We start from the raw sequence: 27,538 nt of genomic DNA, 5'->3' as shown, positions 1-27,538 counted from the left end.
CAGATGTTTGCAGTGGCTTAATAGACAGTGGTTTTGGTAAGCAGTGTGCATGGTACCTGAGTGCTTGGTTAACTGGTCAAGGTGCCAGTATTTGCGATCGAACCCACAATTTCCTGATGGTAGGGCCAACGCTTGGGAGCCCCTTTAACCGGATTGATAATTGTGAATGTTTTGCTAGTGGTTGTGAGCAAGTAAGTGCATTATATTATACTTTGCTAATATACAAAACAAGTGCCTTAATATGAGCATGTTGCTATGGACGTGACTGAAAAGACAGAGATGGCTTTGCTTTTCTGTAAATCTGCTTTGTGACGACGCCTGTTGTAAAAGGTCTATATAAATAAATTGTGACTTAAACTAGGTACTCTAGCTGATGTTATCCAGGTCTTGCGATGGTGAGAAAATGATTCTCAGACAAACTAACATTGGCACATCATTCACAGAGAAGACCTTGAGTCTTAATTCACATTTATTGTTGTACAGGTTAACTCTAGTGTTAGCTCATTGGCTCATCTGAAGAGGCAGCCAGGAAAAGCTCTTCTCTCTGCTGTTTTTGAGTAGCTAAGCTGTATTCTTTGTTTGTAAAGCTTTAGCATGTCCACACCATTTTTATTATCTAATCAGTAAGCCTAAAGCCCAGCCGTGGTCATTTTTTCCAGCCATTTTTTTCCTTTACAGTTAGCCAAATTTCCTTCCATTAGCTCTTATGCATACTCGAAGACCAAACATTTGGCAAGGTAGCTGCAAAGCTGAGGGAACAACTGCAAAAAGCCTTGAATTGGTAACAAAGCCAAAGCCCATGCAATTGATCCCATCATTGTGATGTTAGCATTCATTAGCACTCAAAACACTCCAGTGTTTAAATCACATTTGGGCCAAAAGAGTTTCAAGATGTGCTTTTAATACTTTTATCAGTAGTTTGGAGTAAAAACTGTCAGATCATTATGCAGGTAAAACCCCTTGCTCAAAAGATTAGCACATTAGCTGTATGCTAACAAAAGTGTTTCAGGTATTTGTTCTTAAAACAAAATGAACAAATATTAGTTGGAAAAAATTGATGCGTGGTGGACAGGATGATGATAATGGGGGTCTTGAATTACGCAGATGTCAGTTTTACAGCTTGAACCCTGCACGACTTTCCTTCATATAAATTCACTTGTCACTCTACAAACAAACATTTCTTTCCATTGTGTCATGTTCTGAACAGGGGTATCTGGGGATAACCGCAGAAAGATCTACAAATTTAGGACTTGTGTGACTTTAGCAGAAGCTAAGACGTTTTCCAAAAGTTATCTTTGAACTCAAGCTTTTTGAAACACGTTTATTCTTCTTCCTCTCTTTTTGAAACTCACACACTATAAGATAAGGTCCTACAAAATACTCCATCAAGAAGTGGTGAAGGCGACGCGCGCTCTGGGATGATGGCGATGTCAGGATGTTTCTTTGGGCTTTTTGCGAGCTTGATTTTTTGACATGATGCCTCATCTCTTTCACTGGAGGCGAGAGGAGGAGCTGTCATGCTCCAGCAGACTGGATAATTATTTCCCTCTTATCCCCTTTTGCCAGGGCCAATCTCAGTCCCCAATAACAGCCTGAGACCACGCTAGCACTCTCTGCCCTCCTCTCTCTCTCCCTCCCTTCTTCTCGGCATCCCATGCCAGAGGAAGGGCCGGGCCAATGGGAACGGATTAACGCGACAAAAAAATAGCCTCGAGATTTGATAAGCTGGTGCCAGTAGAGGAAGAAAGCCAAAAGGAAGCAGTCAAAAGAAATACCGGGTTCACATTAGCTGTCCTGTCATTGATGTCATTGGTCACTCGGATCACAACTCGGATCTCGGGCAGTTGATTTGGATGCGAGTTTTGCGTGTGTATAGGCTTGCCAGTCACATTCTGCTGATACAGGGACATGCTGACAGCTTGTATGTGTGGTTGAGTGTTTTTCCACTTCAGCTTTTCCCAAACTCCTCCTGATTTGGAGCATCATCTGCCTTGAGAGGCGTCCGTCTTCCCTTTATTGCCATTTCGTTAATTTTTAATGTTAAGAAAGCACTACACAGGATATCCATCTACCTATTAGCAATGGCACACCCACGCACATGCCATTACCGCTGAAAGAAAACAACAAAAAACGTCCATTCGTCCTCTGGGACTGATCGCCGCTGTCCGCCGATTCGCTTCTTTGGAAAGCGATGTGTTCTAACCTTTGACCTCCAGTGGCATTCTGCACCAATCCATGCCAACCACTGGAGGTTCTGGAAGGTTCAGAGAGGTACCAGAACAGGACGGCTGTTGGAGACAGCTGTGTTCTGCAGATAAGCCAAACAATGGTGCTAACAGTCCTCGCAGACAGGGAGGGCGATTCCAGCGCTTTTGCTCAATCTGTTAGCCGCTAACAAAAGGCAGATGCCTTTCCGCCAGCTGATTAGCACCGGTCAACAGGACCAGTGGCCCGTTTCAGTCTGAACGGGTCTGCCAGAGTTTGCGAGCACGTTTGTGTGAGAGAGGATGATAATGTTAGCGCTGTGTCACCAGGCTTCAAACCTCCTGACAGTGAAGAGCGGAGCACTGTTGTTTTATTTGAAGGCCTGGATATGAATGGCCGCTTTCTTCTTCTCTTTTGATGCCACTCTAGGCCGATTTGCCGAAATCACGTTCCGCAGGACCATTGTATCGAGCGCCATTATACGTGTCGCAGAGGTTGTTGGGCGAAACAAATGGCTGACCAACAAAAGCAGCTTGGACCTTTTCTCGTGTCAGGAAGGGAAGGAGCTGCCAAGGTACTGTATCAGTGGGGGTCAGATTACACAGGGTTACTTACCGAAGTTGTAATGCCTGTCCCAGAGAAACTATTCTGAGTAGCTGGCTGCTACCAACGATCATCTTGAGGACACAAAGAACCTGTATATACCTGCACCTTCTGTGGTCAGACTCTAAAAAATTGATCGGAACTGTTCTAGAACTGTTTAGAGCTGTTTTACTGCTCTTACCTTTCGCTGTTGACCTCACTATATAGAGAGATCAGCATATACACCGATAAGGCATAACATTATGACCACCTCCTTGTTTCTACTCTCATTGTCCATTTGATCAGCTCCACTTACTGTATAGCTGCACTTTGTAGTTCTACAGTTACAGACTGTAGTCCATCTGCTTCTCTGGTACTTTATCCCCTTTTACCCTTTTCTTCAATGGTCAGGATGTTGTGTTGGTCTGAGTGGATCAGCCACAGCCATGCTGCTGGAGTTTTTAAACACTATGTCCACTCTATCAGACACTCCTAACTTGTTGGTCCACCATGTAGAAGTAAAGTCAGAGACAGTAGCTCATCTGTTGCCGTCCAGTTTGTGTTGGTCATCCTCTAGTCCTTCGTCAGTGGTCACAAGGTGCTGGACAGTTTTGATTGGTGGACTATTCTCAGTCCAGTAGATGCACTGCAGATGTGCAAACTTTATTAGCCTCTGTCACAACCTTTATCTCCACTTTCTCTCTTCTTCTAATGCCATTTGAAAGCACCAGCTTTGGATCGTGGGAACATTTCATCCAACTTAAATGCTCCAAAATGACTTGGGGGACAAAATCTCATTACATTGATATAAAAATGTTGTCGGAATGTTTCTCTTTCCTGTAGAGAAGCATTTTCTCATTTTGGAGATATGAGGTTTTTGTCCCAAAAGCATATGTATAAATTTGTAAGTGGTGCGTTAAGGGCGTTTCATGACTAAGCAGTTCCTTGCCTGTTTCCGCGTGTGACGGGTTTGAGGGAGCTTTAAAGCAGAAAGCCGGCTGTTTGCCACTTGCTTGTGCTCTGAAACCTGTTTCAGCTGTTCGTCCTCCCCCTGAGTTTGAAGGGAAAGTGCACTGACAGGCGTTCTGCCGCCGGTGGCTATGTCCTTATTATGTGAAATTTGAGTCACTTGTGCAACTTCTGCGGCAGAAATCTGTGACACTTGTGCAAAACGCAGAGTATGGGGCGGCACATTAGTGCCTTTATTTCATTTTGTTTTCCCTAAAAATATTCACTTGGGTGCACTAGTCCTAAACTCCCTGTGTTCCAGTGTACAGAATGTTTTTTTCTCTAGTTGTTGTCTCAAGGGATTAATTAACTGAATGTTAATTGACTTAATCGATCCAGTTGAGTGTTAATTGGCTTAATTAAATGTTGCTTGCTGTAATTTCGGACTGTTGCGCATTGCAGAACGATTTGATGATCAATCAAGCCATTGGTGCGTTAGGCTTCTAATTGGAGCGAGAATTGATTCAAATTGACCCGATGTCTAAAATTAGTGTAAGTGAAATGTTTACCCTGATGGCTACAAAATGCATTAAAACGTGTGCTGTAACGAATCAGGAGTAAGCTTCAAAAAACATTTATTCTCTCAAATAATTTCCGTCTTATTATTTTTATTTTTTATTGTTATTAAGTGCCGTCAAGTCATTTCCAACTCCTGCTGACCATATGGATAGTGCTTCTCCAGGTCTTCTGGTTTCTGAATGGCTGGTTCAGGATTCCTGTGACGTGTATTTGGTCATCCTCTTCCTCTTTTACCTTCACCTCTTCTAAACATAATGCTCTTCTCCAATCGGTTCTTCTCAGAATATGTTGGTTATCTGGGCTTTGAGCGAGAGAGGAGGCTTAATTTCTTTCCTTGCCATCCAAGGTGCTCTCAAAAGTCTTCGCCAACACCAAAGTTAAAAGGCAACTATGTTTTTTCTTGCCATGCTTATTTATGTGTAGCTTTCACATCCATAAAGAACTGCAGAGAAGACCACCGGGACAGTTTTCATTTTTACCGCCGGGACAGTTTTCATTTTTACCGCCGGGACAGTTTTCATTTTTACATGATCTGTGTCTGCAGACAAATCATTGCATTCAAAGATCTTTTCCAGCTCCTCCGTTCTTGTTCTTCCGAGCTCCAATCTGTGTCGTATTTCTTGAGCGCTGAATCCTCTGTTGCTAAAAACTGATCTGAGTTGGCAAAAGCTGTCCACCTTTTCCACATCTTCTCCATCAGTGGTAAATTAGCTACTTTTCCCATCTTCTTCATGTTAAGCTCCAGTCCCATCTTTTCACTCTGTTCTTTAACCTTCCATATAAGGACCTTCAGATCTTCCAGACTTTCCGCTATGAGCGTCATGTGATCCATGGATCGAAGGATATTGATGTTTGTTCCTCCAGTGCTGAATCCTCAATCGGCTTCATCCAGTCCTGCTTCAATCATTATATGTTCTACATGCAGGTTGAACAGGTGTGGTGACGGTGGGCAGCCTTGTCTGACTCCTTTGCCAATGTGGAGCCATTCTGTTTGTCCATTCTCTCTCCTGACCGTGGCTGGTTGATCAAATCTCTGCCTTATTTTCTTATTTTGAGTATCATTATAGAGGAATTTCTGTTAAATTCACAAAGGCAGATTGTGCTGTGCATTGTGGGTGCTTGTAATCTTGTACATTTCACTTGTGTGTGTGTGTGTAGCACAAATAATTATTTTGGTAACCATGCCCAATAATGGAATAAGATATTAAACATAGTCAACCTGAAGATGTAATAAATTCCCAATATGGTTATATTATCAGCAAAAATGTCATTATCAGTTAAGATGTTCTTACTTTATTTGGAATGTATTAAACATAGTTAACCTGAAAATGTGATAAATAAGATATTATCAGGAAAAAAAACTATATATATATATATATATATATATATATATATATAATTTTTTTTTTTTATATTTAACTTTTTTTTATTTTTTATTCCAGAACATTTTGGATCATTTGTATTCTTCATGAAATGTTCACATGATGTAAGGAGCAGCTGGTTTAAGCCAATTTTAATCTCTGTTTAGAAGGTTTTGATATTTAAGGCCTCAATTATAGAAATTCTGCTGCTTTTGTTCAGTCACTATTGTTATATGTATTAACACTGTGTATCCCTGTGTCGAGGGCTTGTAACACATGATTCTATTTGATTCTGTTATTTGAGTGTGCTTGTGGTCATGTGGGAGCCAATTCAGTTGGACTGCAGTCTTTCATTCATTATCAGATCATCCATTACGTCTCTTTCATTGTGTTGGGCACTTTTTCTGAATATGAATGTAAAGCAGTATAACTGTAAGCCAGAAAGAGAGACGCAGCTAGTATTTCAGTAAAATCCGTGTGAAAAATTTGAGCGTGGTGCAGTGTTTTGAGGAAATGGGACACTTCAGATGGAACATCTTCTTTCCCCAGGAACTTTGCATATGTGTTTAAGTAGGAGATTCACAAGCAGGTGGTGCGGAGCATGCCCAGTGTTTTTATGAACTGCGTTGACTTGTGTATAAGGATACATAAATCACCCCGTGTATCATTAATATACATAGATGTCAATAGGAAACGCATGAGCAGAAGAAATATGGCGCTCTCAATACGGGCTGAGCTGAAAAATGGGGCAGTGGTGGTGAGAGAGCCGTTAGGGGAAGGAGCAGAGCGCAGTCGCCCAGCTGGATCTGCAGTGCCCTCTGGTGGCAGGAGAGCAGAAGAGGCAATGTTGTGGAAGACCCCCTTTGTGTGAGCTGTCAGTCAGAGTCCAAATACCAGTGACAGTGTTCAGATTTGACAAAGGAGGAAATGGCACTGCATAAAAAATCTACCTTTTAAAGAAGGCTGGCCACTTTTCAGTGCTTATCTGGTGTATTAAAGCTCTGCTGATGTTTCCGTATCCTGTTTTTCCAGGTTCTCAATTTTGCTGTCAGCACAGTTTTTTATGTAGCCACTAGCTTATCATGAGCCCCATTAAAAGAAATTATATCACTGAAACTTCACTGGTGAAGGAAGAAATATTGGTTACACTTTACTGTAGGACATAAGCACATAAGCTTGCCATGACAACTGACATAACCCTACATAAATGTTTATAAATGCTTTCCTAATAGGCAGCCTCTGTCATAAAGGCTACTGTAGCTTACTTTGATCAAAATTGGCAAGTACAACCTTTATAGCAAATGACGTGTGTTGGAATAGGCATTTATAAACAATTATGTAGGTCTAAGGCAGTCCTCATGACAAGCTTATGTAGATGTCATGTAGCCTTATTAACCATACCCAAAGTGTAACCGAAATATTCTTACGCCCTTGTATTCAGCTTATTTTGTCATGACATTTTATGACATTTGTGTGATTTTATGTTGCAAAACATAAAATAAAAATTTATGTGACGTGGTGAAAAAAATATTTTAAAAAAGAGGCCAATTTTGCAGCAGTTTCTAAATACATGGGCTGTACGGATTGGAAAGTTGGTTTGGTTTTCCATAATATGGGCCTTTTAAAGTAAACTTTTAAAGTTAAAGTTAAGGCCATTTCGGGAGATTTCTATTGGTCCATTCATGATGTTCTCACACAATCAGATTTCATTTCAGTATAAATGATATGTATCAAGGTTAGTGTGAAAGGAATAATGGTGCAGAGTTTATTTTAGCACCATTAATGCGTTTTTATACTTTGACCAGAGCTAGTTTTTGAGGAGCCTGGCCACTTCCTATTCCCCTTGTTATATCAGAAGTAGGACTACAAAACAGCAGAGAGAGCGCCCACAAGCGAGTCCTAAATGAATGGGGGTGAATGGAGCTAAACGGCTAAAAACGAAAAGTTAAATAGTTTTTAATCACTCACCCAGACTTATTTCACTAAAAACGCTAAGAAAACTTACCTGTATGTTTCCTTTTTTTTCTACAACAAACATGTTTCGAGTATAACTCGAGTTCAAAAGCATTTAAAAGTATAACATTGATGTTAAAATGTTTCTGTGTTCAGGAAATTAATGTTTTATTTTACATTAAAATGTTTAAGCATTTCTGAGCTAAGATTTTACTCAAGTCCTTTAACCCATTCATATTTGGAATTGCTCTGGAGCGCCCTCTAGCATTCGACGTTAGAGTGGTAATTCTCCTCTCTACATGTACTCTGGTTTGACCATTCAGACTGTCCACAGTAATGCAGGCCGAAGCCCAGCTGCAGTGTGTTGTATGTTGCTATGATTCACTGACTATAGCCCTGTTGTTCAAATACAGCTTTTAAAAGGCAAGACAATCCATTTATGGTGCCTTTGATAAAACTGTTTTTCCAGCTTCTGCCTGGGAAAATGTATAACTATAGGACATCGACTTAGGAAAGCAAAACAAAGTGCTGATGTAGTAATATCACTAATATTAGTAACATTAGTGCTGGAAGACGACTTCTGTGGGCCACACTGGACTAGCAAGAGAGCTATGGATAAATCAACAAGCAGCAAACTAACAAAACAACAGTGAAATGCCAACACCAGTTCCCCTCATGTTATGTTATTTTATTTATTTATTTGTATGTAGTATGTTCTCTGGCGAGGACACATTCACCTATTTTCACTTAGAAATTCAACAAAGCTATTTTTTCTTTTTCTTTTTTAGTATATAAAGTATATTGTGCTGCATGTGTGTGTGAGTGAGTGTGAGTGAGTGAGTGATTTTAGAGTTTTAGAGTGGCTGCAGGACCATAAATTGTCCAGTCATGGTTGATGTGCTCTCAGCATCAGTGTGTGGAGATTTTCTCAACAGTAGCAGGGGCCAGTTTGACGGACCGTTCAGGTGTATGTCTGCTGCTATTGCAGCCACACACACACACACACACACACACACACACTCTTCCTGCCACACATTTCAGAATGTGCCTCAGTGCTGCTGGTGTCCCCTGAGCTAACAACACCATCGTCTGCTTATGTTTGTTTATTGTTTTCATTTGCTATCTGCTGGCCTGATACCAGCACTCGGATCTCTTCAGGTCACAGAGCTTAGAACGCACAGATGTTCTCACAGCAGAACAGAAGCAGTGGCACCTGGAAGTCTGTCTGCATCTCTCTCTTTCTCTCTTGCTCTCTCTGATCCACTCACTCTGTGTGTAAACAACATTAGCGCATGTTCCTGTCGATCACCCAGATTAGCGCAGATTATATGTAAACATGCCGGTTTAATCCTGTCTCTCCAATCTTAGAATCTCAGACTGCAGTAGCACAGGTAGAGCAGGCCAGCTCTGCAGAAAGACTCTTGTCTTTAAGTAATGATTTATATAGCGGCGCTGCTAATGTGCTGCTGTCTGTGATTTGTGAACATTGTGTTATTGATATGCAAATGAACCAGGACACTGATTTTGTAGTAAAAAATGACATATGGGATATATAGGGCAGATAGTACATAACAACAACAATAATAATAATAATAATAATCACTACTACTGTTATTGTTGTTATTGTTATTATTATTATTAGGTGTAGTAGTACTGTGTGTGTGTGTGTGTGTGTGTGTGTGTGTGTGTGTGTGTGTGCATATATACATACGCACACACACATTCGTATGTTAGTGTGGTATATTAGTATTATTACATGTACATGGGTGGTATTATACTATTGTAAAATTCATATTACATATATTAAATATGTATGTACTTACTGCATACACATGCATCTTATAAGAAATATATACTACTGTGCAAAAAAAAAGGCCAAGTTAGTTGTGTTATTTATTTATTTATTTTTGCTCCTCATAATCCAGAAATAAATGAATAAAAATCCTAAACAAATTCAATAATGTTGAGGTGTGGACTGGTCACTGTATTGCCCAGAGAGCACCAGCAGCTTCTTTGCTTTGCTTGCATTGTTTGAGTGGTCTTCTCACAGTGGAAGGATGGACAGAAACACCTGTGGATGTTCTCAGATCTGAAGCAGCCTGATTTTCTCCTCCCTCTCAGAGATGAAAGTTTTAAGTGCTGTTTATCTGATGGGACAGTTTTAGGTCTACCAGTCTTCTAGGTGGTTGTTAGGAGGCCCATTTTCTCTGTATTTTAGACATTGTGTTGTAGAACCCCTAAGGGACCGTGGTTAAAAAAAAAAAGTAATGACATTGCGTTCCCTCGCAAGTGTTTTGCATTATGATGCAAACGGTTTGCATTCGCTTGCAAAAGCTGTGCTTTGCTGAAGCTCAGATATGAAGCAGCTCATTGAATTGTATGTTGCTCTTGGATTTGAATATAAAGACACAGTGTCTTCAAACATGATTAAAGCTGTTAGTGAGTGTAAACTGAAAACATGTCCTCGTACAGTAAAAGCTGCATCTACAGAATAAACTCAGCACAGACTGGCAAAACTGAGAAAACAAGCAAAGCTCTAATGTAGGCAATGTCATTGGGCACCTTTTGGTCCTACGTTTGTTTACTTTCTGACAAGCATATTTTTTGCGAGGGAACACAAAACATTAGTGAGGGAACATATTTTTGCGAGGGAACGTGAAACAGTCCTAACCTTTTCTTTTAAACCACAGCCGTGGTTTTGAACTCCAGTTTTGAAAACTCCCTTTTCCCCACTTATTTTCCTTTAACCTTCTCCTTCTAATGTCTAATATCTAATCTCCGCAGAAATATCTAGGGGGAAAAATGAATAACTTGTATTTGATTGCTGTTTTGACTGGAAATTAAGAAATCAAGGCTGGTCTCTGACTGTTACAGAGTACTGTATAATACATGTTGGACATAATGCAGTATCCTCATATTGCATAAAGACAAGTGAGTATGGTGCATAATAGCGTGCACTCGTGTGCATTTGTATGCACGGTTTTTGTATGCACGTTCAAGTGTACCTCGTGGACATGAATATAAATCATTGTTGGGATTATGTGAAATGTAATCTGTTTATTAGCTTTTGAGGGATTATCCTAATCCCGTACCTGACTGTGGCTCAGCTGATAGCGCTAACCTTGGCCTCGCTCGTTAGATTTCCCCTCACTGGCTCCGTTCATTCAGCCAGAGTTTTGAAGCTAAATATCCTGCGTCTGGTGTTTTCACAAGGACTTTGTACCGCACACTTCCTTCTCTTATCTCTCCCGGCACGCTGGAAGACCTTGTAGACGTGCGGGATCATATTGTTGTTTTTATGCAGCTCGCTCTTTCGGGGAGCGAGGCGTGATATTGTTGAATCTAGGTTTTTTATTTTTGCTCCGTCCCAGACAAGGTTCCTCCACGGCCTTGTCTGCCTCTATCAGAGTGCTTATGTGCTTATCCAGCGCAACTGTGACGGCGGTATATTTAGCACTGGACCGGCTAACTAAAGTTGATAAAGTTTGTTTTGTTAGCAGTTTTAGCTTCTCCAATCTCAAATGCTTTAAATCCAGTTTTAGTCACTGTATATGTGCTTTGGTGTGCAGCATTGTCACTGCTGTCAGAACAAAACCTCATCTACATTTTTGTCGTTTGTCAGTTTTTGACAACATTTGAAAATACCTGTTGTCTTTTACATTGTGTGTGAATTTCATGATGAATGGACCAAGACAAATGGCCCAGAATGACTTATAAAAAAAGTCTGGTTCCATTGACTTGCATTAAATGTCAAGTAGGTTTTTTCCTTCTCCTGTAAAGTGACCATTTTGGAGATACACAAGTTTTGTTCCAACAACAAGAGCTACAGTACGGAAGCCACGGAGCTTCAAATACATATTCGCATGAGACAAAGTTTACCAGTTCTGTTTTTTGCTGCCTAATCTGATCCTTTAATTTTGAGAATTGGCTGATATTGATCTGATCTTTTGCTGTGTTTTCATTGATAAGATGTTCTAGGCACCTAGTTAATACTACAGTAGGAAACACTCTGAAAATTTCCTGTTAATCCTGTATACTTAGTGCTTTATAAATTGATTTGTAAGGCTTTATATGACATACATAATACTTTATAATACCAGACATAACTTTGTGTATTACTTGTAGATGATGTGGCAAAAAAGCGTTTTCATGACATTCATTATAAACCGGCAACAGCCAGCTACAGTCAGGGGGAGTAGCTTGCTAGCTTTTGGTTTTGCTGGGTTAGCTTTAGTTTCTCTGACTCTGAAACTGTTTTCTGTGGGCGGGGCAAGAGATCTCAGCCTTGTGATTGGTCAGGGAAATTAGATTAGATTAGATTAGATTAGATTAGATTAGATTCAACTTTATTGTCATTGTGCAGAGTACAAGTACAGAGCCAATGAAATGTAGTTAGCATCTAACCAGAAGTGCAATATATAACATTATTTACATAAAGTGCGGTAACAGTGACCAGGAGAGTAATATGGTGAAATATATTGGCCATTTATTGGTTTACTTAGTACATGTTTACTGTTTGTCTTCAAGAACAAGATTAACCTGATTAGAAAGGACACAGATTTAGGCTCCCTGTGTCTCAGAGAAGAAAATCAAGCTTCACTCTTGCATCAAAATTGAAAGCATCCACAGATGGTTCTGTCCATCCTTCCACTGCGAGTAGACAACTCAACACTATGGGTTTGAAGAGATGTATAGAAAAAAATATGCTATATTTAGTTGCCAAGGCATTTGTGCAGTTTATCTTCAATAGCTGTTTTAACTGCAAATTAAATAAACAAATGATGGTCTGTGCCTTGCATAGTACTATATGTGCATGGTCATATATTTTCATATATCATTTTCTTATATCATATTTTTGTGTGGTGGACTTACATGAAATAATGATTTTATTTATATATATATGTATGTATGTGTGTGTTGAGTAACATTACTGTAGGTTACAGTTCATAAGGCTACATGACAGCTACATAAGCTTTTCATGATAACTGATATAAACCTACATACGTGTTTATTAGTCTTCTTCTTTCAGCTGCTCCCTTTAGGGGTCGCCACAGCAGATCATGTGCCTCCATCTTGCCCTATCCACTGCCTCCTCTACTTTCACACCAACCATCTCCATGTCCACCTTCACTACATCCATAAACCTTCTCTGAGGTCTACCTCTTCTCCTTCTACCCGGCAGCTCCATCTCCAACATTCTTTGACCATTATATCCACTATTCCTCCTCAACACATGTCCAAACCATCTCAACCTGGCCTCTCTGGCTTTATCTCCAAACTGCTCCACCTTCACCGTCCCTCTGATCTGCTCATTTCTAATCTTGTCCATCCTTGTCACTCCCAACGAACATCTCAGCATCTTCATCTCCGCCACCTCCAGCTCAGCCTCCTGTCTTTTAGACAGAGCCACAGTCTCCAAACCATACATCATAGCAGGACGCACTACTGTCTTGTAAACCTTCCCTTTCACTCTTGCTGCTATCCTTCTGTCACACATCAGCCCTGACACCCGTCTCCACCCACTCCATCCTGCCTGCACCCTCTTCTTCACCGCTTTTCTACACTGTCCATTGCTCTGGATGGTTGACCCAAGATATTTTAAGTCATCCACCTTTACGACCTCTACTCCTTGCATCTTCACCTTTCCACCTGCCTCCCTCTCATTCACACACATGTATTCCGTCTTGTCTCTACTGACCTTCATTCCTCTCCTCTCCAGTGCAAACCTCCACCTCTCCAGATTCTCTTCCACCTGCTCTCTACTCTCACCACAGATTACAATGTCATCTGCAAACATCATGGCCAATGGAGCCTCCTGCCTGACCCCATCTGTCAACCTGTCCATCACCATTGCAAACAAGAAGGGGCTCAAAGCTGATCCCTGATGTAACCCTACCTTCACATACATGTTTATTAATGCTTATTCCAATTGGAATTATTCACTATAAAGGTTACATTTGCCAATTTCGATCACAGTAGCCTTTATTACAGATGACTTCTCTGAATTTATTTATTGGATAACATTTATGTAGTGTTAGGTCATATTCATGATAAGCCTATGTAGGTGTCATGTAGCCTTATGAACTGTATCCTACAGTAAAGTGTTACCGTTGGTTGCCATGGTTTAACACAGGAGCAGCTTCCTGTTCTCAGTTTTGCAGCAGTATTTCTGCTAACAGCTGTTTAAAACCAGAAGCAGCATCAGACGGACGGTGAGGCAGGACAATAGCTCTGTTTTCAATCGGTCGTGACTCGCGAGTGACGGGAGTGTGTTTTATTGGAACTGGAACAGTCTTTAGTATAGCCAAAACCGGATCCATTAAAATATGCCTGGTCCCGTTCCGATCCTGATCCTTTGGAGCATCCATGGTATTTGCATATGCAGCACAATTAGGACAACTAGAGACAGCCTGAGAAGCTATAGATGCTAACGTTTGCTTATTTGCAGTTTTAGCGGTCCAGACCTTTGCTTTAAATGGACTAAACCCTCTCCTTTGTCTGTTTCTCTCAGGTGGAGGCCATTCTGGTGAATATCTTTGGTGGGATTGTGAACTGTGCCATCATCGCTAACGGCATCACTAAAGCCTGTAGAGAGCTGGAGCTCAAGGTGCCCCTGGTCGTCCGGCTGGAAGGTTAGTGTGTTTTTGGGTGTGTATTGTAAGGTATGACTGCATCTGATGGGCTGGGGGGGGGTGGGGTTGTGGGGGGCTCATTGTATCCACAGGAAAGGATTTATTAAACAACGCTAGATAGACCCAGCTAGCGGTCTGAGAGCAGGCGGCTAATGGGTTAGCTTGTGTCAAACCATGCTAAATGCCATGTCCGCGCATAAATAATGCTTCCATCACGGAGCTCATTATAAGCAGCTCAAACTTCTCAGAGAGGCTGACTGCTCAACTGTCACACTCTGAGTCCACCCGGGGTATCGTGCGAGGGAGCATCGTTAGCATGCGCACAGCGTCGTTAACGATAGTGAGAAGAACGAAGGAGACGGCCCCTGATTGCGCGACCTCTCACCTGGGTATGCTAATGCTAAGAGCTAGAGTATGTCCAGCCCTCGGCCTGCTCCCAGCTGGTCGTTAGGATAATTGGCACAAAATCGCTGAGTCATGCTACTCGCTAGCGCATTAGCTTACTGAATTCACTAACTCCATGGAGATCGCTAAGGTCCCATAAGGAGCTGCCGGAGTAGAGAGAGGCCTAATCCAAGCTCCGAGTTTCTCCGAGCCTAAGAAACTGAAGCCGGTTTGATATGAAAATGTCATTGATGCCAATTTTTCCAAAGCTAAAAGTTTCAACGAGCAGTTATTCCTTGTTATTAGTAATATATGAAAAAAAAATTATTTTGACTTCTTTTTTTTTTCTCGAAATAAGACAAACGGCTTCAGTTGGTTCAAAATGCAGCTGCCAGAGTCTCACTAGGAGTGAAAGAAGGAACACATCACGCCCATTCTTAAATCCGTACACCGGCTACCAGTTACAGAATAGACTTACTGGTCTGTAATGCTGTATTTATGCTGCAGTGATACGAGCTGAGCAGAACTCTCGTTAGGAGCTGGTCAGTCCGTGATGCTTAAGGTCAAGGCTAAACATGGTGAAGCGGCATTTGGCTACTATGCTGCTCTTAAGTGGAACCAGAGAGCATTAGAAGAGCTGATTTCGAGCAGCTTTCAGCACGGTTTAAATCTCTGTTTCTCTCCTGTAACGGCGCTTCTCCTAATTACATTTTTTAATTAGACTTTTAATTTAATGTTTTATGTCTTTTAAATGTACTGTTTTTACTCATGCTCTTAATTCCTGTTCTCCTACATCTTTTTAAATTTTGAACTATCTTTGTATTTTCACTTTTGAATGACCACAGTGGATGAAAGGTGCTATATAACAGAGGCCTTCAGATCAACATAGCAAAAGAAACTCATTTGTGATCCTGAGTTTAAAGCCAGTTTTAACTTAAACTTGGAACTAAGTTGTAAATAAATCTGAAACTGAAACTTTGCTTGTGTGTAAAAAGTGATTTCAGAGCCACTCGGTTCTCCCTGATGGAAACTGTTTACCTTCAGTGTTTTGTGCTTCTGATCATTTTAATAGACGTCAGCGTCACTAATTAATGACGTTCTATTAAAAGACTGGTTTACCAAGAGAGACGCTGGAGGACTTTCACCTGAAATGAGTTCATGAAGCCAGTCTGGTTATAAAAATGATAACAGGACATCAGAGCCAGAATTACTCTTTTAGTACTTTTACTTTATACTTAAGTAATTAAGGTGGTAAATACTTTAGTACTTGTACTTTATACTTAAGTACATTTGAAGGCAAATACTTTAGTACTTTTACTCAAGTGGAGGTCTAAAGGGAGGAACTTCTACTTTTACTTTAACTTTTAAAAAATTATTTGTGTACTTCGTCCAGCACTGTGACTGACATAAAGATTTATAAATGCTTATTCACATAGGCATCATCTGCTTTACCAACTTCAGTGTCAAGCTGACGTAACACCTCAGGTGACATTAGGTTGTCGTGACTCTTTCTGGGGTGAATAGACAGGTTCTCTGCTCGGTGTATGGTGCAGTGACCTAATGCTGATAATATTACATAGTTTGCCAAGTCAGGATTATTGAGCAAGTCAGCATTTTCTGTGGCTCTGACGTGAATTCAGTTTCTTTTTACCATTCGTAAGATTGAATCTGTCGCATCATAAGGATGTCTTTGTGTTGTACACTAAGACAAAGTCACTTGTTATAACATGCAGTGTAGACAAAAGCAGCCTTTATGCAGATGATGCCTTTTGAAATGAGCCTTTATAAAGGTTTCTCGGTTGACACAATGAGCTGATGTGGGCTCATTTAGCCGAAGCATTTTTCCCAATATTTTAAATTCAGCAAACAAACAGTAATTGTGCATTAAAATGTGCAGAAGTGTTTTCTCTGTTTTCACTTATTTTGCACTTAAAAATCAACACCACGTCTTTTGACCAACAGCTGTACAGCTGTACTTCAGACTCGATGCACTTCGATGACAAACAGATTCACCATGGCAGAAGCTGGAAATAACCCTGGTTTTATTGAGAGAGCCAATTTCAGCTGCATAGTATTTATGCGATTTACCACTTATTTTTGTACCACACATCATATTTTTATTATTTTAGTATATTTTATTATTTTTCTTTACGTCTTCTATTTATGCACCTGTTTTGCTTTTGTTTTTGCTCTTTACCTTTTACTGTTGCAATAGAAGTTTCTGTCTATCTATCTATCTATCTATCTATCTATCTATCTATCTATCTATCTATCTTTATCTGTCTATCGATCTATATCTATCTCTGTCTATCTATCTACCTATATATATATATATATATGTGTGTGTGTGTGTGTCTGTATATATATATATATATATATATATATATATATGTGTGTGTGTGTGTGTGTGTGTGTATATATATGTATGTGTGTGTGTGTGTGTATATATATATATCTGTCTATCTATATCTCTCTCTCTCTCTCTCTCTCTAGCCATTTAAAATCTGTATTTTTCACACTTCCAGTCTAGTTACATAAACTGGACAGCTACTTTTTATGACTGCCTGGAATCTCGGAAAACTAACGATGATTCCAGCCTGTTGTTGTAGCTATGATTTGGCCTTTTACTGTAACTATGGAGTATTTACTGAATCATAATAATAAATGTGTGAAATATCCTGGAGGAGTTTGTTTGTCCAGCTAATTTGTTTCTAAACAGTAGTCCTGTACTGGAGTTTGGATTAGTATTAGTAGTTGATGGATTAGGTGTGTAATTCAGTACGGATAAGCTAAAATGTGGATCAACATTTCAGCAGAAATAACTAAAGTCACCCTGAGGCAGTAAATGTGGTGTTGAGCTGAAAAAGTTATTTGGGTAGAGGAGAGTTCTTGGGTGTGAGGTGTGCGTGTGTGTGTGTCTGTGTGTGTGTGTGTGTGTGTGTGTGTGCGCGTGTGTGTGTGTGCGCGTACGTGTGTGGCTGGGCATGCTGCTGGGAGATCGATAGCCGTGCCTGTCTCTCAGTGTGGGCGCTGATCATGTCTGACAGAGTGCTATAAGATGGTTCCTCTGTCTGACTTTAGCTGCATTATCTGCCCATTGATTCCCCTCTGAAACATGGCACAGCTTGATGGTCAGGAGGCTTTACTCAGCCTGCTGAATCTCAGACGCTGAACTCTGTGTATCTGTGAGACTTTTTTATTTACTTTACACTTTATAAACTTGGTTTAACGGGATGCCCGTTTTTTGCTGCAGCCTCATGCTTCTTTACAGCATTAGCATTCACCCTGCTGTGCCTCACACTCCCCCCCTGCTGTTAGGAGGCGGCTTAACAGCCTACAGCCCTGCATTTTTAGTATTATTTAAAAATTTCCTTTATATATGCTATATTATAGAGGACTTTTTTTATTCAGTATATGTTGTTAGGGATGCGTTTCACACATGAATATATGTTAAAATATTTGAATACTACTTACATTAGAGAAAAAAAGTATTATTCTTATTCTTTTCAAATATTTGATACATCAAAACTTGTGGAAATATCTTGGGTAATAAGTGTGTATCATTAGAATTAGTGCAATTGAAAAATAATTAAAAGATTCCAGCTTTAAAATTTGGAACGGTGTAAAATGTTCATGATGAATAGGCCAATAAAAAAGGTCCAATGACCTTATATGATCTTGCATATCATTGCTGTCAGAACAAAGCCTCATATCTCCAGAGTGGTAATTTAACAGGAGATGGAAAAAACATACTCTACTTTTAATGGAAGTCAATGGAACCAGACATTTTTCCAAGTGATTTTGGGCCGTTCTTTTGGTGTATTCATCATAAAATTTACATGCAATGTAAAGGACAACAGGCATTTTCAAATAATGCCAAAAACTGAAAAATGACAAAAATGGAGATACAAGGTTTTGTTCCGACAGCAGCGATATACGTCTTTTTTAGAGAAACTATGTTTTCTTCCGAAAGTGACCAGTTGCGTTTAGTGACGACTGAGTGATGTTAGTGGCCATAACATATAGCATAACAGCATGTTATAATATTTGATTGTATGTTTTGCCACAAAAGCTTTTTTAACGTACTCGGGTCTTAAAAGAGAAATAAGAAATTATATGAAATGTTTGTTCTCTCACTGGGTGACGAAGGGGTGGGCGGGTTGGAGCAATTGACCAAATCAAACGCAGCTCTGATCTGTAGATACAGTTATTGTAGTTGTTATATATAAAGTAACATACTTTCACATAATGATGATGTATTTGTGATGCTGTTTAGGCAGCGATCAGTCTGAGGCCGTGATGTGGTGTTAGTGAGGTAACTCTGCTTTGTGTGGATGTGGGACTAGAGTAGGTCTCTGGCAGCACCTAGTGGTGACAGGTGAGCACGAGAACATGTGTGCAAGAGGGTGTGTTGCTCAGTTAGAGCCTCAACCCTGCAGTGTGAGTGTGCGACTGGGTAAGATGGATGTGTGAGTGTGAATCTGCTTGTGATTGCTAGCTTTTGGATTTTGACTGAATGGAGAAAATGCGCACACACACACACACACACACACACACACACACACACACATTTATTTTTACAACATGCCAGGGCATTCATCATATCATATGAAACTCTAAATTATTAAAATTTGCAGTAAAAAATGTCAAATTATTATGTTAAAAAGCAACAAAAATAGCAAAAACCCTGAGTCAGCATTGTTTGCATAGTTTGGAAATACCAGCTGTCCTTTTGTGTGAATATTGGCTGATGATTGGACCAATGATCCAATGAAATCATCCAAAATTTGTGGGAGGAAGTAATAATATTATCTCATTACATGAACTTCCTTTAATAATTATAATGCTTTGCCAAATTTCTATTTTGGAGGTATTATTTTTTGTTCAGACTGTGACGATATGCATTTTATATACATTGTGTGTTTGTACAGTGTCGATTGAAAGTTTGTGAACTCTTTAGCATCGTGTGCATTTCTGCATAAGTTTGACCTAAAATGAGACCATGTCTTCATTTAATTTAAGATTATGAAGAGAATCCACTAAAATAAAAAGCAGTTATGCAGTTTATTTCTTTATTTAATACCATGATCCAGCATTATGTAAATCCATTAGCAAAGGTGTGTGAATGTCCAGACTTGTCGCTTTGGTTTAGGTGGTCATTAGGGTCAGGAGGATCAATCGGTTGGATCACAGTGGGATGTGAGTGTGGCTAATCCAACCCCGTTTCAAAAACATCAACCACACATTTGTTAGTTTATGCCATGCATCAGCCAAAAGAGATTTCTGAGGCCCTTAGAAAAAAACATTTACCGGTGCTCATTAGGCTGGAAGAGGTTCCGAAACATACACTGGACCAACTCTTTACCCTCTCCAGGATTCTCGAGGGTTCATGGGAGTTTGCCCAACCAGTCCACATGTGCTTTGTGGATTTGGAGAAGGCATTCGACTGCGTTCCCCGGGGTATTCTGTGGGAGGTGCTTCGGGAGTACGGGGTACATGGCTCTTTGCTACGAGCCATTCAGGCCCTGTACAAACAAAGCAGGAGTTTGGTTCGCATAGCCGGCAGTAAGTCAGACTCGTTCCCAGTGAGAGTTGGACTCCGTCAGGGCTGCCCTTTGTCACCGATTCTATTCATAATTTTTATGGATAGAATTTCTAGGCGCAGTCAGGGGATGGAGGGTGTCCGGTTTGGTGACCTCAGGGTCACATCGCTGCTGTTTGCAGATGATGTGGTCCTATTGGGGACATCAGGCCGTGAACTTCAGCTTTCACTGGATCGGTTTGCAGCCGAGTGTGAAGCGGCCGGGATGAGGATCAGTACCTCCAAATCCGAGGCCATGGTTCTCACGCGGGAAAGGGTGGAGAGCCCTCTCTGGGTCGGGGATGAGCTCTTGCCTCAAGTGGAGGAGTTTAAGTATCTCGGGGTCTTGTTCACGAGTGATGGTACAAGGGAGCGGGAGATTGACAGGCGGATTGGTGCTGGGTCAGCAGTGATGCGGGCTCTTTACCGGTCTGTTGTGGTAAAGAAAGAGCTGAGCCATAAGGCAAGGCTCTCGATTTACTGGTCGATCTATGTTCCCACCCTCACCTATGGTCATGAGCTTTGGGTAATGACCGAAAGAACGAGATCGCGAATACAAGCGGCTGAAATGAGTTTCCTCCGCAGGGTGGCTGGACTCTCCCTTAGAGATAGGGTGAGAAGTTCGGTCATCCGGGAGGGACTCGGAGTAGAGCCGCTGCTTCTTCACGTCGAGAGGAGCCAGTTGAGGTGGTTCGGGCATCTTGTTAGGATGCCTCCTGGACCCCTCCCTTGGGAGGTGTCACAGGCAAGTCCACCGGGGAGGAGACCCCGGGGAAGACCCAGGACACGCTGGCGTGACTATATCGCCAAGCTGGCCTGGGAGCGCCTCGGAATCCCTCCCAGGGAGCTAGTGGAAGTGGCTGGGGAAAGGGAGGTCTGGGCTTCATTGCTCAGGATGCTGCCCCCGCGACCCGAACCCCGGAGAAGTGGAAGATGATGGATGGATGGATGGATGGATGGATGGATGGATGGATGGAAGGTTCCGAAACAGTTTCTGAAGAGTTTGCACTTCACAGGTCCACCGTAATGTAGATGGAAGAAATTCAATACCATTGTCACCCTTACGGTAGTGGTCATCCAACAAAAACGGCTCCAAGATTAAGACGTGGATACTTCAGAGGTCTCTAGTACACTGGCTAATATCAGTGTTCATGAGTCCGCCATCAAGTAAACAAAGCCACTACTCTCCAGAAACAACATTTCCACCTGTTTAAAGTTTCCTAAAGACCACCTGGATGAGCCAGGGGACTGCTGAAATAATGTTAAGTGGATAAACAAGGCAAAAATAGATTTTTATGGCTTAAATCAGAAATGTTGTGGTTGGCAAAGCTGAACACTGCATTCCAGCATAAGAACTTGAAACATGGTGGTGGCAGTATCTTGGTTTGGGGCTGTTTTGCTGCTATTGGACCAGGACAGCTTACTGTTGTGTTAGGTCATGCTATGAGTTCTGGATTGTATCAAGAAATTCTACGGGAAGATGTTAAGTAATCTATCCATAAAACTGAGGGTGGGTCCTGCAAGGAAGATCCTAAAAACACCTAAGTGTACAAAGAATGGTTTAAACAGAAGAATTGTTGCGTATATATTTTATAAGGATTTTAATATTGTTGCTACAAGTAAAACAAATCTTTTTTTTGTTGTGTTTTGTTTTTTGGACAGCAGCAATATAAATAACTACGAATATAAATAACTGTTGGAAGAAAACCTCATACCTTCAAAATGATGTTGTGTTTAGGTGCTTAGACTTTTGCAAAGTACTGTATATCCACTTTCCCCGTTTCTCTCTCTCTCTCTCTCTCTCTCTCTCTGTCTCTGTCCATTGTTTTATAGGTTGAGACAGCAGCAGACACTCTATACCCTGCTAACATGCTCCCTTTAGTCCGGTTCCTGCGCTAATGAAATTATACAATTGATTGTTTAGTGCTGCCAAATGTGGGAGATGTGTTGGAAGTGAGTTGTTATGTGAGCGGACGCGGGCGGTGAAATATCAGTAGTTAAGTGGTGCTGGTAATTGAATTCCTTCTGAAACTGCTATTGATTAGAGACACCTCCCACCAGAGAGAGCAGATACCATCATAATTATACTACACACACACACACACACACACACACACACACACACACACACAATCATACTCAAGTAAATACATGCATTAACTCAACTTTCTTTTGTGCACTTATTTTCATGCATTTTTTGTGTGCACTTTTTATCTCTTTATGTGCACTCTGTTTATTATTTATTTTTCAGTGCTCTTTGTGTGCACTTCTTTCTCAGTACTCTTTGTGTGCACTTCTTTTTCAGTGCTCTTTGTGTGCACTTCTTTTTCAGTGCTCTTTGTGTGCACTTCTTTCTCAGTACTCTTTGTGTGCACTTCTCTTTCAGTACTCTTTGTGTGCACTTCTTTTTCAGTGCTCTTTGTGTGCACTTCTTTCTCAGTACTCTGTGTGCACTTCTCTTTCAGTGCTCTTTGTGTGCACTTCTTTTTCAGTACTCTTTGTGTGCACTTCTTTTTCAGTGCTCTTTGTGTGCACTTCTTTTTCAGTGCTCTTTGTGTGCACTTCTTTTTCAGTGCTCTTTGTGTGCACTTCTTTTTCAGTACTCTTTGTGTGCACTTCTCTTTCAGTGCTCTTTGTGTGCACTTCTTTTTCAGTGCTCTTTGTGTGCACTTCTTTTTCAGTGCTCTTTGTGTGCACTTCTTTTTCAGTGCTCTTTGTGTGCACTTCTTTTTCAGTACTCTTTGTGTGCACTTCTTTTTCAATGCTCTTTGTGTGCACTTGTTTTTTAGTACTCTTTGTGTGCACTTCTTTTTCAGTACTCTTTGTGTGCACTTCTTTATCTGTACTCTTTGTGTGCACTTCTTTATCTGTACTCTTTGTGTGCACTTCTTTTTCAGTACTCTTTGTGTGCACTTCTTTTTCAGTGCTCTTTGTGTGCACTTCTTTTTCAGTGCTCTTTGTGTGCACTTCTTTTTCAGTGCTCTTTGTGTGCACTTCTTTTTCAGTGCTCTTTGTGTGCACTTCTTTTTCAATGCTCTTTGTGTGCACTTCTTTTTCAGTGCTCTTTGTGTGCACTTCTTTTTCAGTACTCTTTGTGTGCACTTCTTTTTCAGTACTCTTTGTGTGCACTTCTTTTTCAGTACTCTTTGTGTGCACTTCTTTTTCAGTACTCTTTGTGTGCACTTCTTTTTCAGTACTCTTTGTGTGCACTTCTTTTTCAGTACTCTTTGTGTGCACTTCTTTTTCAGTGCTCTTTGTGTGCACTTCTTTTTCAGTGCTCTTTGTGTGCACTTCTTTTTCAGTGCTCTTTGTGTGCACTTCTTTTTCAGTACTCTTTGTGTGCACTTCTTTTTCAGTACTCTTTGTGTGCACTTCTTTTTCAGTACTCTTTGTGTGCACTTCTTTTTCAGTACTCTTTGTGTGCACTTCTTTTTCAGTACTCTTTGTGTGCACTTCTTTCTCAGTACTCTTTGTGTGCACTTCTCTTTCAGTACTCTTTGTGTGCACTTCTTTTTCAGTGCTCTTTGTGTGCACTTCTTTCTCAGTACTCTTTGTGTGCACTTCTCTTTCAGTGCTCTTTGTGTGCACTTCTTTTTCAGTGCTCTTTGTGTGCACTTGTTTTTTAGTACTCTTTGTGTGCACTTCTTTTTCAGTACTCTTTGTGTGCACTTCTTTATCTGTACTCTTTGTGTGCACTTCTTTATCTGTACTCTTTGTGTGCACTTCTTTTTCAGTACTCTTTGTGTGCACTTCTTTTTCAGTGCTCTTTGTGTGCACTTCTTTTTCAGTGCTCTTTGTGTGCACTTCTTTTTCAGTGCTCTTTGTGTGCACTTCTTTTTCAGTGCTCTTTGCGTGCACTTCTTTTTCAGTGCTCTTTGTGTGCACTTCTTTTTCAATGCTCTTTGTGTGCACTTCTTTTTCAATGCTCTTTGTGTGCACTTCTTTTTCAGTGCTCTTTGTGTGCACTTCTTTTTCAGTACTCTTTGTGTGCACTTCTTTTTCAGTACTCTTTGTGTGCACTTCTTTTTCAGTGCTCTTTGTGTGCACTTCTTTTTCAGTGCTCTTTGTGTGCACTTCTTTTTCAGTGCTCTTTGTGTGCACTTCTTTTTCAGTACTCTTTGTGTGCACTTCTTTTTCAGTGCTCTTTGTGTGCACTTCTTTTTCAGTGCTCTTTGTGTGCACTTCTTTTTCAGTACTCTTTGTGTGCACTTCTTTTTCAGTACTCTTTGTGTGCACTTCTTTTTCAGTGCTCTTTGTGTGCACTTCTTTTTCAGTGCTCTTTGTGTGCACTTCTTTTTCAGTACTCTTTGTGTGCACTTCTTTTTCAGTACTCTTTGTGTGCACTTCTTTTTCAGTGCTCTTTGTGTGCACTTCTTTTTCAGTACTCTTTGTGTGCACTTCTTCTTCAGTACTCTTTGTGTGCACTTTTTGTGTAATCCTATTGTGCACTTCTTTATTCTTGTGTTGTTTTATGCACCTTTTTGCACACTTCTTTTTGAGTGAATCTCTACCTTTTTGAGGACTTCTACTGACTCGTATAATACTGTGTAATGCTCCATGTTATCCTAACTCTACCCTTGACCTCAGTGACCAAAATCAATCCTTCGACTCTTCTAGTTTTTCCAAAAAGAAGTGGCATTTTATTGAAAACAGGACCTGAATGTCGTCACCTCTGCTGCTTTTTCATGCATGTCTATCATTACGAGGACAGTCGGTCCTCACAAAAGGTTAAACACAAGAGCAAACATACACAAAAACATCCCAACAGCAACAACACCTCTGAGACCCCCCCCCTCCATCATTTTTTCCCTTCTATCTCTATGTCGATCTACCCCCCTCTATCTCTCCTCTCATCTCCTGGGGTGTTTTTCAGTCTCTCTTTTCTTATTTTGGCTCTGTGCCCTTCCCTCGTGTCGGATTGGGCGGCATTGTGAGAGATTTTGTCTGGTTATAAAACCTGTATAGACCCCCGGAGGGCCGAGGGATCCGTCCTGGAACACTGCCTGATCAAAATGAAACTGAGGGCGCGCACTGAGGGGCCCCCCCAGCAGCTGGGGCCGACATGCACTGCAGCCAATGGAACGACACCTCTGACTTTCAGCCAATCGAACGAGCGACCCTTTTCTTTTTCCCAGCCAATGGCCCGGCACTGCCGTATTTTCAACACCACTGCCTTTCTAGGTCGAAAAAAGGACGAAGTTCGGTTTTGTAACTCTCTCAAATTCAGGCCCTGCTATTCTCATAGTTTAGAGAGAACAAAGAGAACTCCAGCCAAATCAGAGCTGTTTTGAGTTTTCCATGTGAATAGGAAGGCGGTTAAAGAGAGAGTTGGGCAAAATTCAAATTTTCACTGTTTTCCTTGTATTTCAATGTAGTCAATTAGCCAAGATATGTTTGGTGTCTGAAGTTTGATTTTCCTTAGTTTTGTACTGGAGGTGCGCGGCTAATGTAGCTGACAAACACTAGATGTCAATAGTCACCGAAATAGCCCAAATTGTTTCTGTAAAAATACATCTCCAAAAAGCCTGCTCAAACCATATCCAAGCCTTTCTTAGTCATGCACACTTGCCAATGTGGTTTAGGACACAGTTTGACTATAGAAAGCACTATAAACTTCATTTCAGACAACACCAGAGCTGATGTTCACAAAGCAGGACTGACCTTTATCCAGATTTCTTGTATTTATGATGGTCATTTTCACAAATACCAATTCTAGATCCTCACTCCTCCTCCAGAGGTGGTTTTTGAAAACAAAGCCTGTTCTCTAAAACAGCTGCCTGCGGTTCTGTCCACACCAGGTACTAGACCACATCTGCAAGTCTATGCAAGACCTGGATGCAGTTTGAGTGGGTTGAGAAGTTTCACAGATAAGATTTGGGCTACTTGGGTGACGACTATTGGGCTCTAGTGTTTGTTAGCTATGTTAGTCTCACTACCGAAGGTCTAAACTAAAGAGCTTAAGAGTTTATGGATGTATGTATGTGTTTGTTTATGTCATACAATAACCAGAATACTCTTTCTGTGTGGGTGTAGGAACCAACGTGCATGAGGCCAAGCGGATCCTTTCAGAGAGCGGCCTGCCCATTACTGCGGCCAGCGACCTTGACGACGCAGCCAGGAAAGCAGTGGCTGCTATCGCTAAGAAATGATACACACACATGCTTATACAGTAATCTTTTCCTTATCCACATGCACTCATCAATCATGCAAGTAGAAGATCACACTCACTGCACTAAACTGGCCTTGCCAGGCCCCCCCATCCAGTCTCTTTAAAGTTTAGGCCCCTCCAGCTGAGCTATGGACAGGTTTAAGGGATCAAACCTGCCTTAAAGTGATGAATTCCTGTTCAAATAGCTTTTAACCTGACATGTGGAAGATTTCCAGTGTTTTTCATACTAATGTGGATCAGCTGCATCTGTAGCGTGTGTTTGATTGCCATGGACAGTAATTTTGAGGCGTTTGTTAGTTAGTTTGTTAGTTAGAACAGAAAACCTGTTGTTTTGAAACATATCGCTGTTGTCAGAACAAAACCTTGTATCTCCAGAATGGTAACTTTTAATGTAAGTCAATGGAACCAGACTTTTTCTAAGTCATTTTGAGCCGTTTCTTTTGGTCCGTTCATCATGAAATTTACACCCAGTGTCAAGAGCAATACGTCCTTTTAAATGATGTCAAAAACTGAAAAATGACAAAACCTTTTGTTCCTACAACAGCGATATACTATAGTCAGTATACTAATAGAAGTCAATGGACAATCACTTTAGCATCTTCCCATTGGTTTCTATTAAAAGTCCCCAGTAGTTTCTAGTACATGAGTGGCAAGGTTTGCAGTTCTTTGACTTAGATTTCTGTTCTTTTGCCTAGAAGATGATTGTGTCCATGGTAATTAACTGTATGCTACAGATGCAGCAGATAGAGGTTGAAAAATGCTGGCATTGGACTTTTTCTGTCAACAAAAGCCAAACTATTTTCTTAATCATAATTCCTTAAAACAAGCCCTATTGACCCACTCAAGCACATTCATTTACTGTCTTCAAGTGCCATTTGTCACCACAAGCCCTCTAATTTACTTTCGCTGTTGTTTGTCAAGACCATTAGCATCTTCCTAATTTTCTTTTTTTTAATTAACCTGTATTATTATTTTTTTTTTTTGTACAATCATCAAATTGTTGCTTAATGTACAGGCATGTTTGCATTCCATGTTGGTGGGAAACACTGAACCTCCTGATTGTTTTTCAGTGTGGGAGCATTCACAGGGTTAGCGTTAGCCAAGATAGCAATCAGCACAATAGCGCTCCTCAACACAGTGAACA

At 40.8% G+C, this 27,538-nt stretch overlaps 1 protein-coding gene across 1 annotated transcript in view; it reads left to right on the top strand.

Moving 5' to 3' along the window:
• Positions 1 to 26,663, top strand: part of suclg2 (succinate-CoA ligase GDP-forming subunit beta) — a 188,663-nt gene extending 162,000 nt beyond the window's left edge. Inside the window, exons 10-11 of the mRNA XM_017711485.2 lie at positions 14,140 to 14,260; positions 26,259 to 26,663. Of these exons, the coding sequence (XP_017566974.1) occupies positions 14,140 to 14,260; positions 26,259 to 26,374 (237 nt within the window). The 3' untranslated portion in view covers positions 26,375 to 26,663. The remainder of the gene's footprint in view (positions 1 to 14,139; positions 14,261 to 26,258) is intronic.
• The last annotated feature ends 875 nt before the right edge of the window (positions 26,664 to 27,538 follow it).

This window comes from Pygocentrus nattereri, chromosome 21 (assembly GCF_015220715.1).
Source record: "Pygocentrus nattereri isolate fPygNat1 chromosome 21, fPygNat1.pri, whole genome shotgun sequence".
NCBI lineage: Eukaryota > Metazoa > Chordata > Actinopteri > Characiformes > Serrasalmidae > Pygocentrus > Pygocentrus nattereri.
Note: the sequence above shows the minus strand (reverse complement) of the source record. Positions and strands in the feature narration are given on the sequence as shown.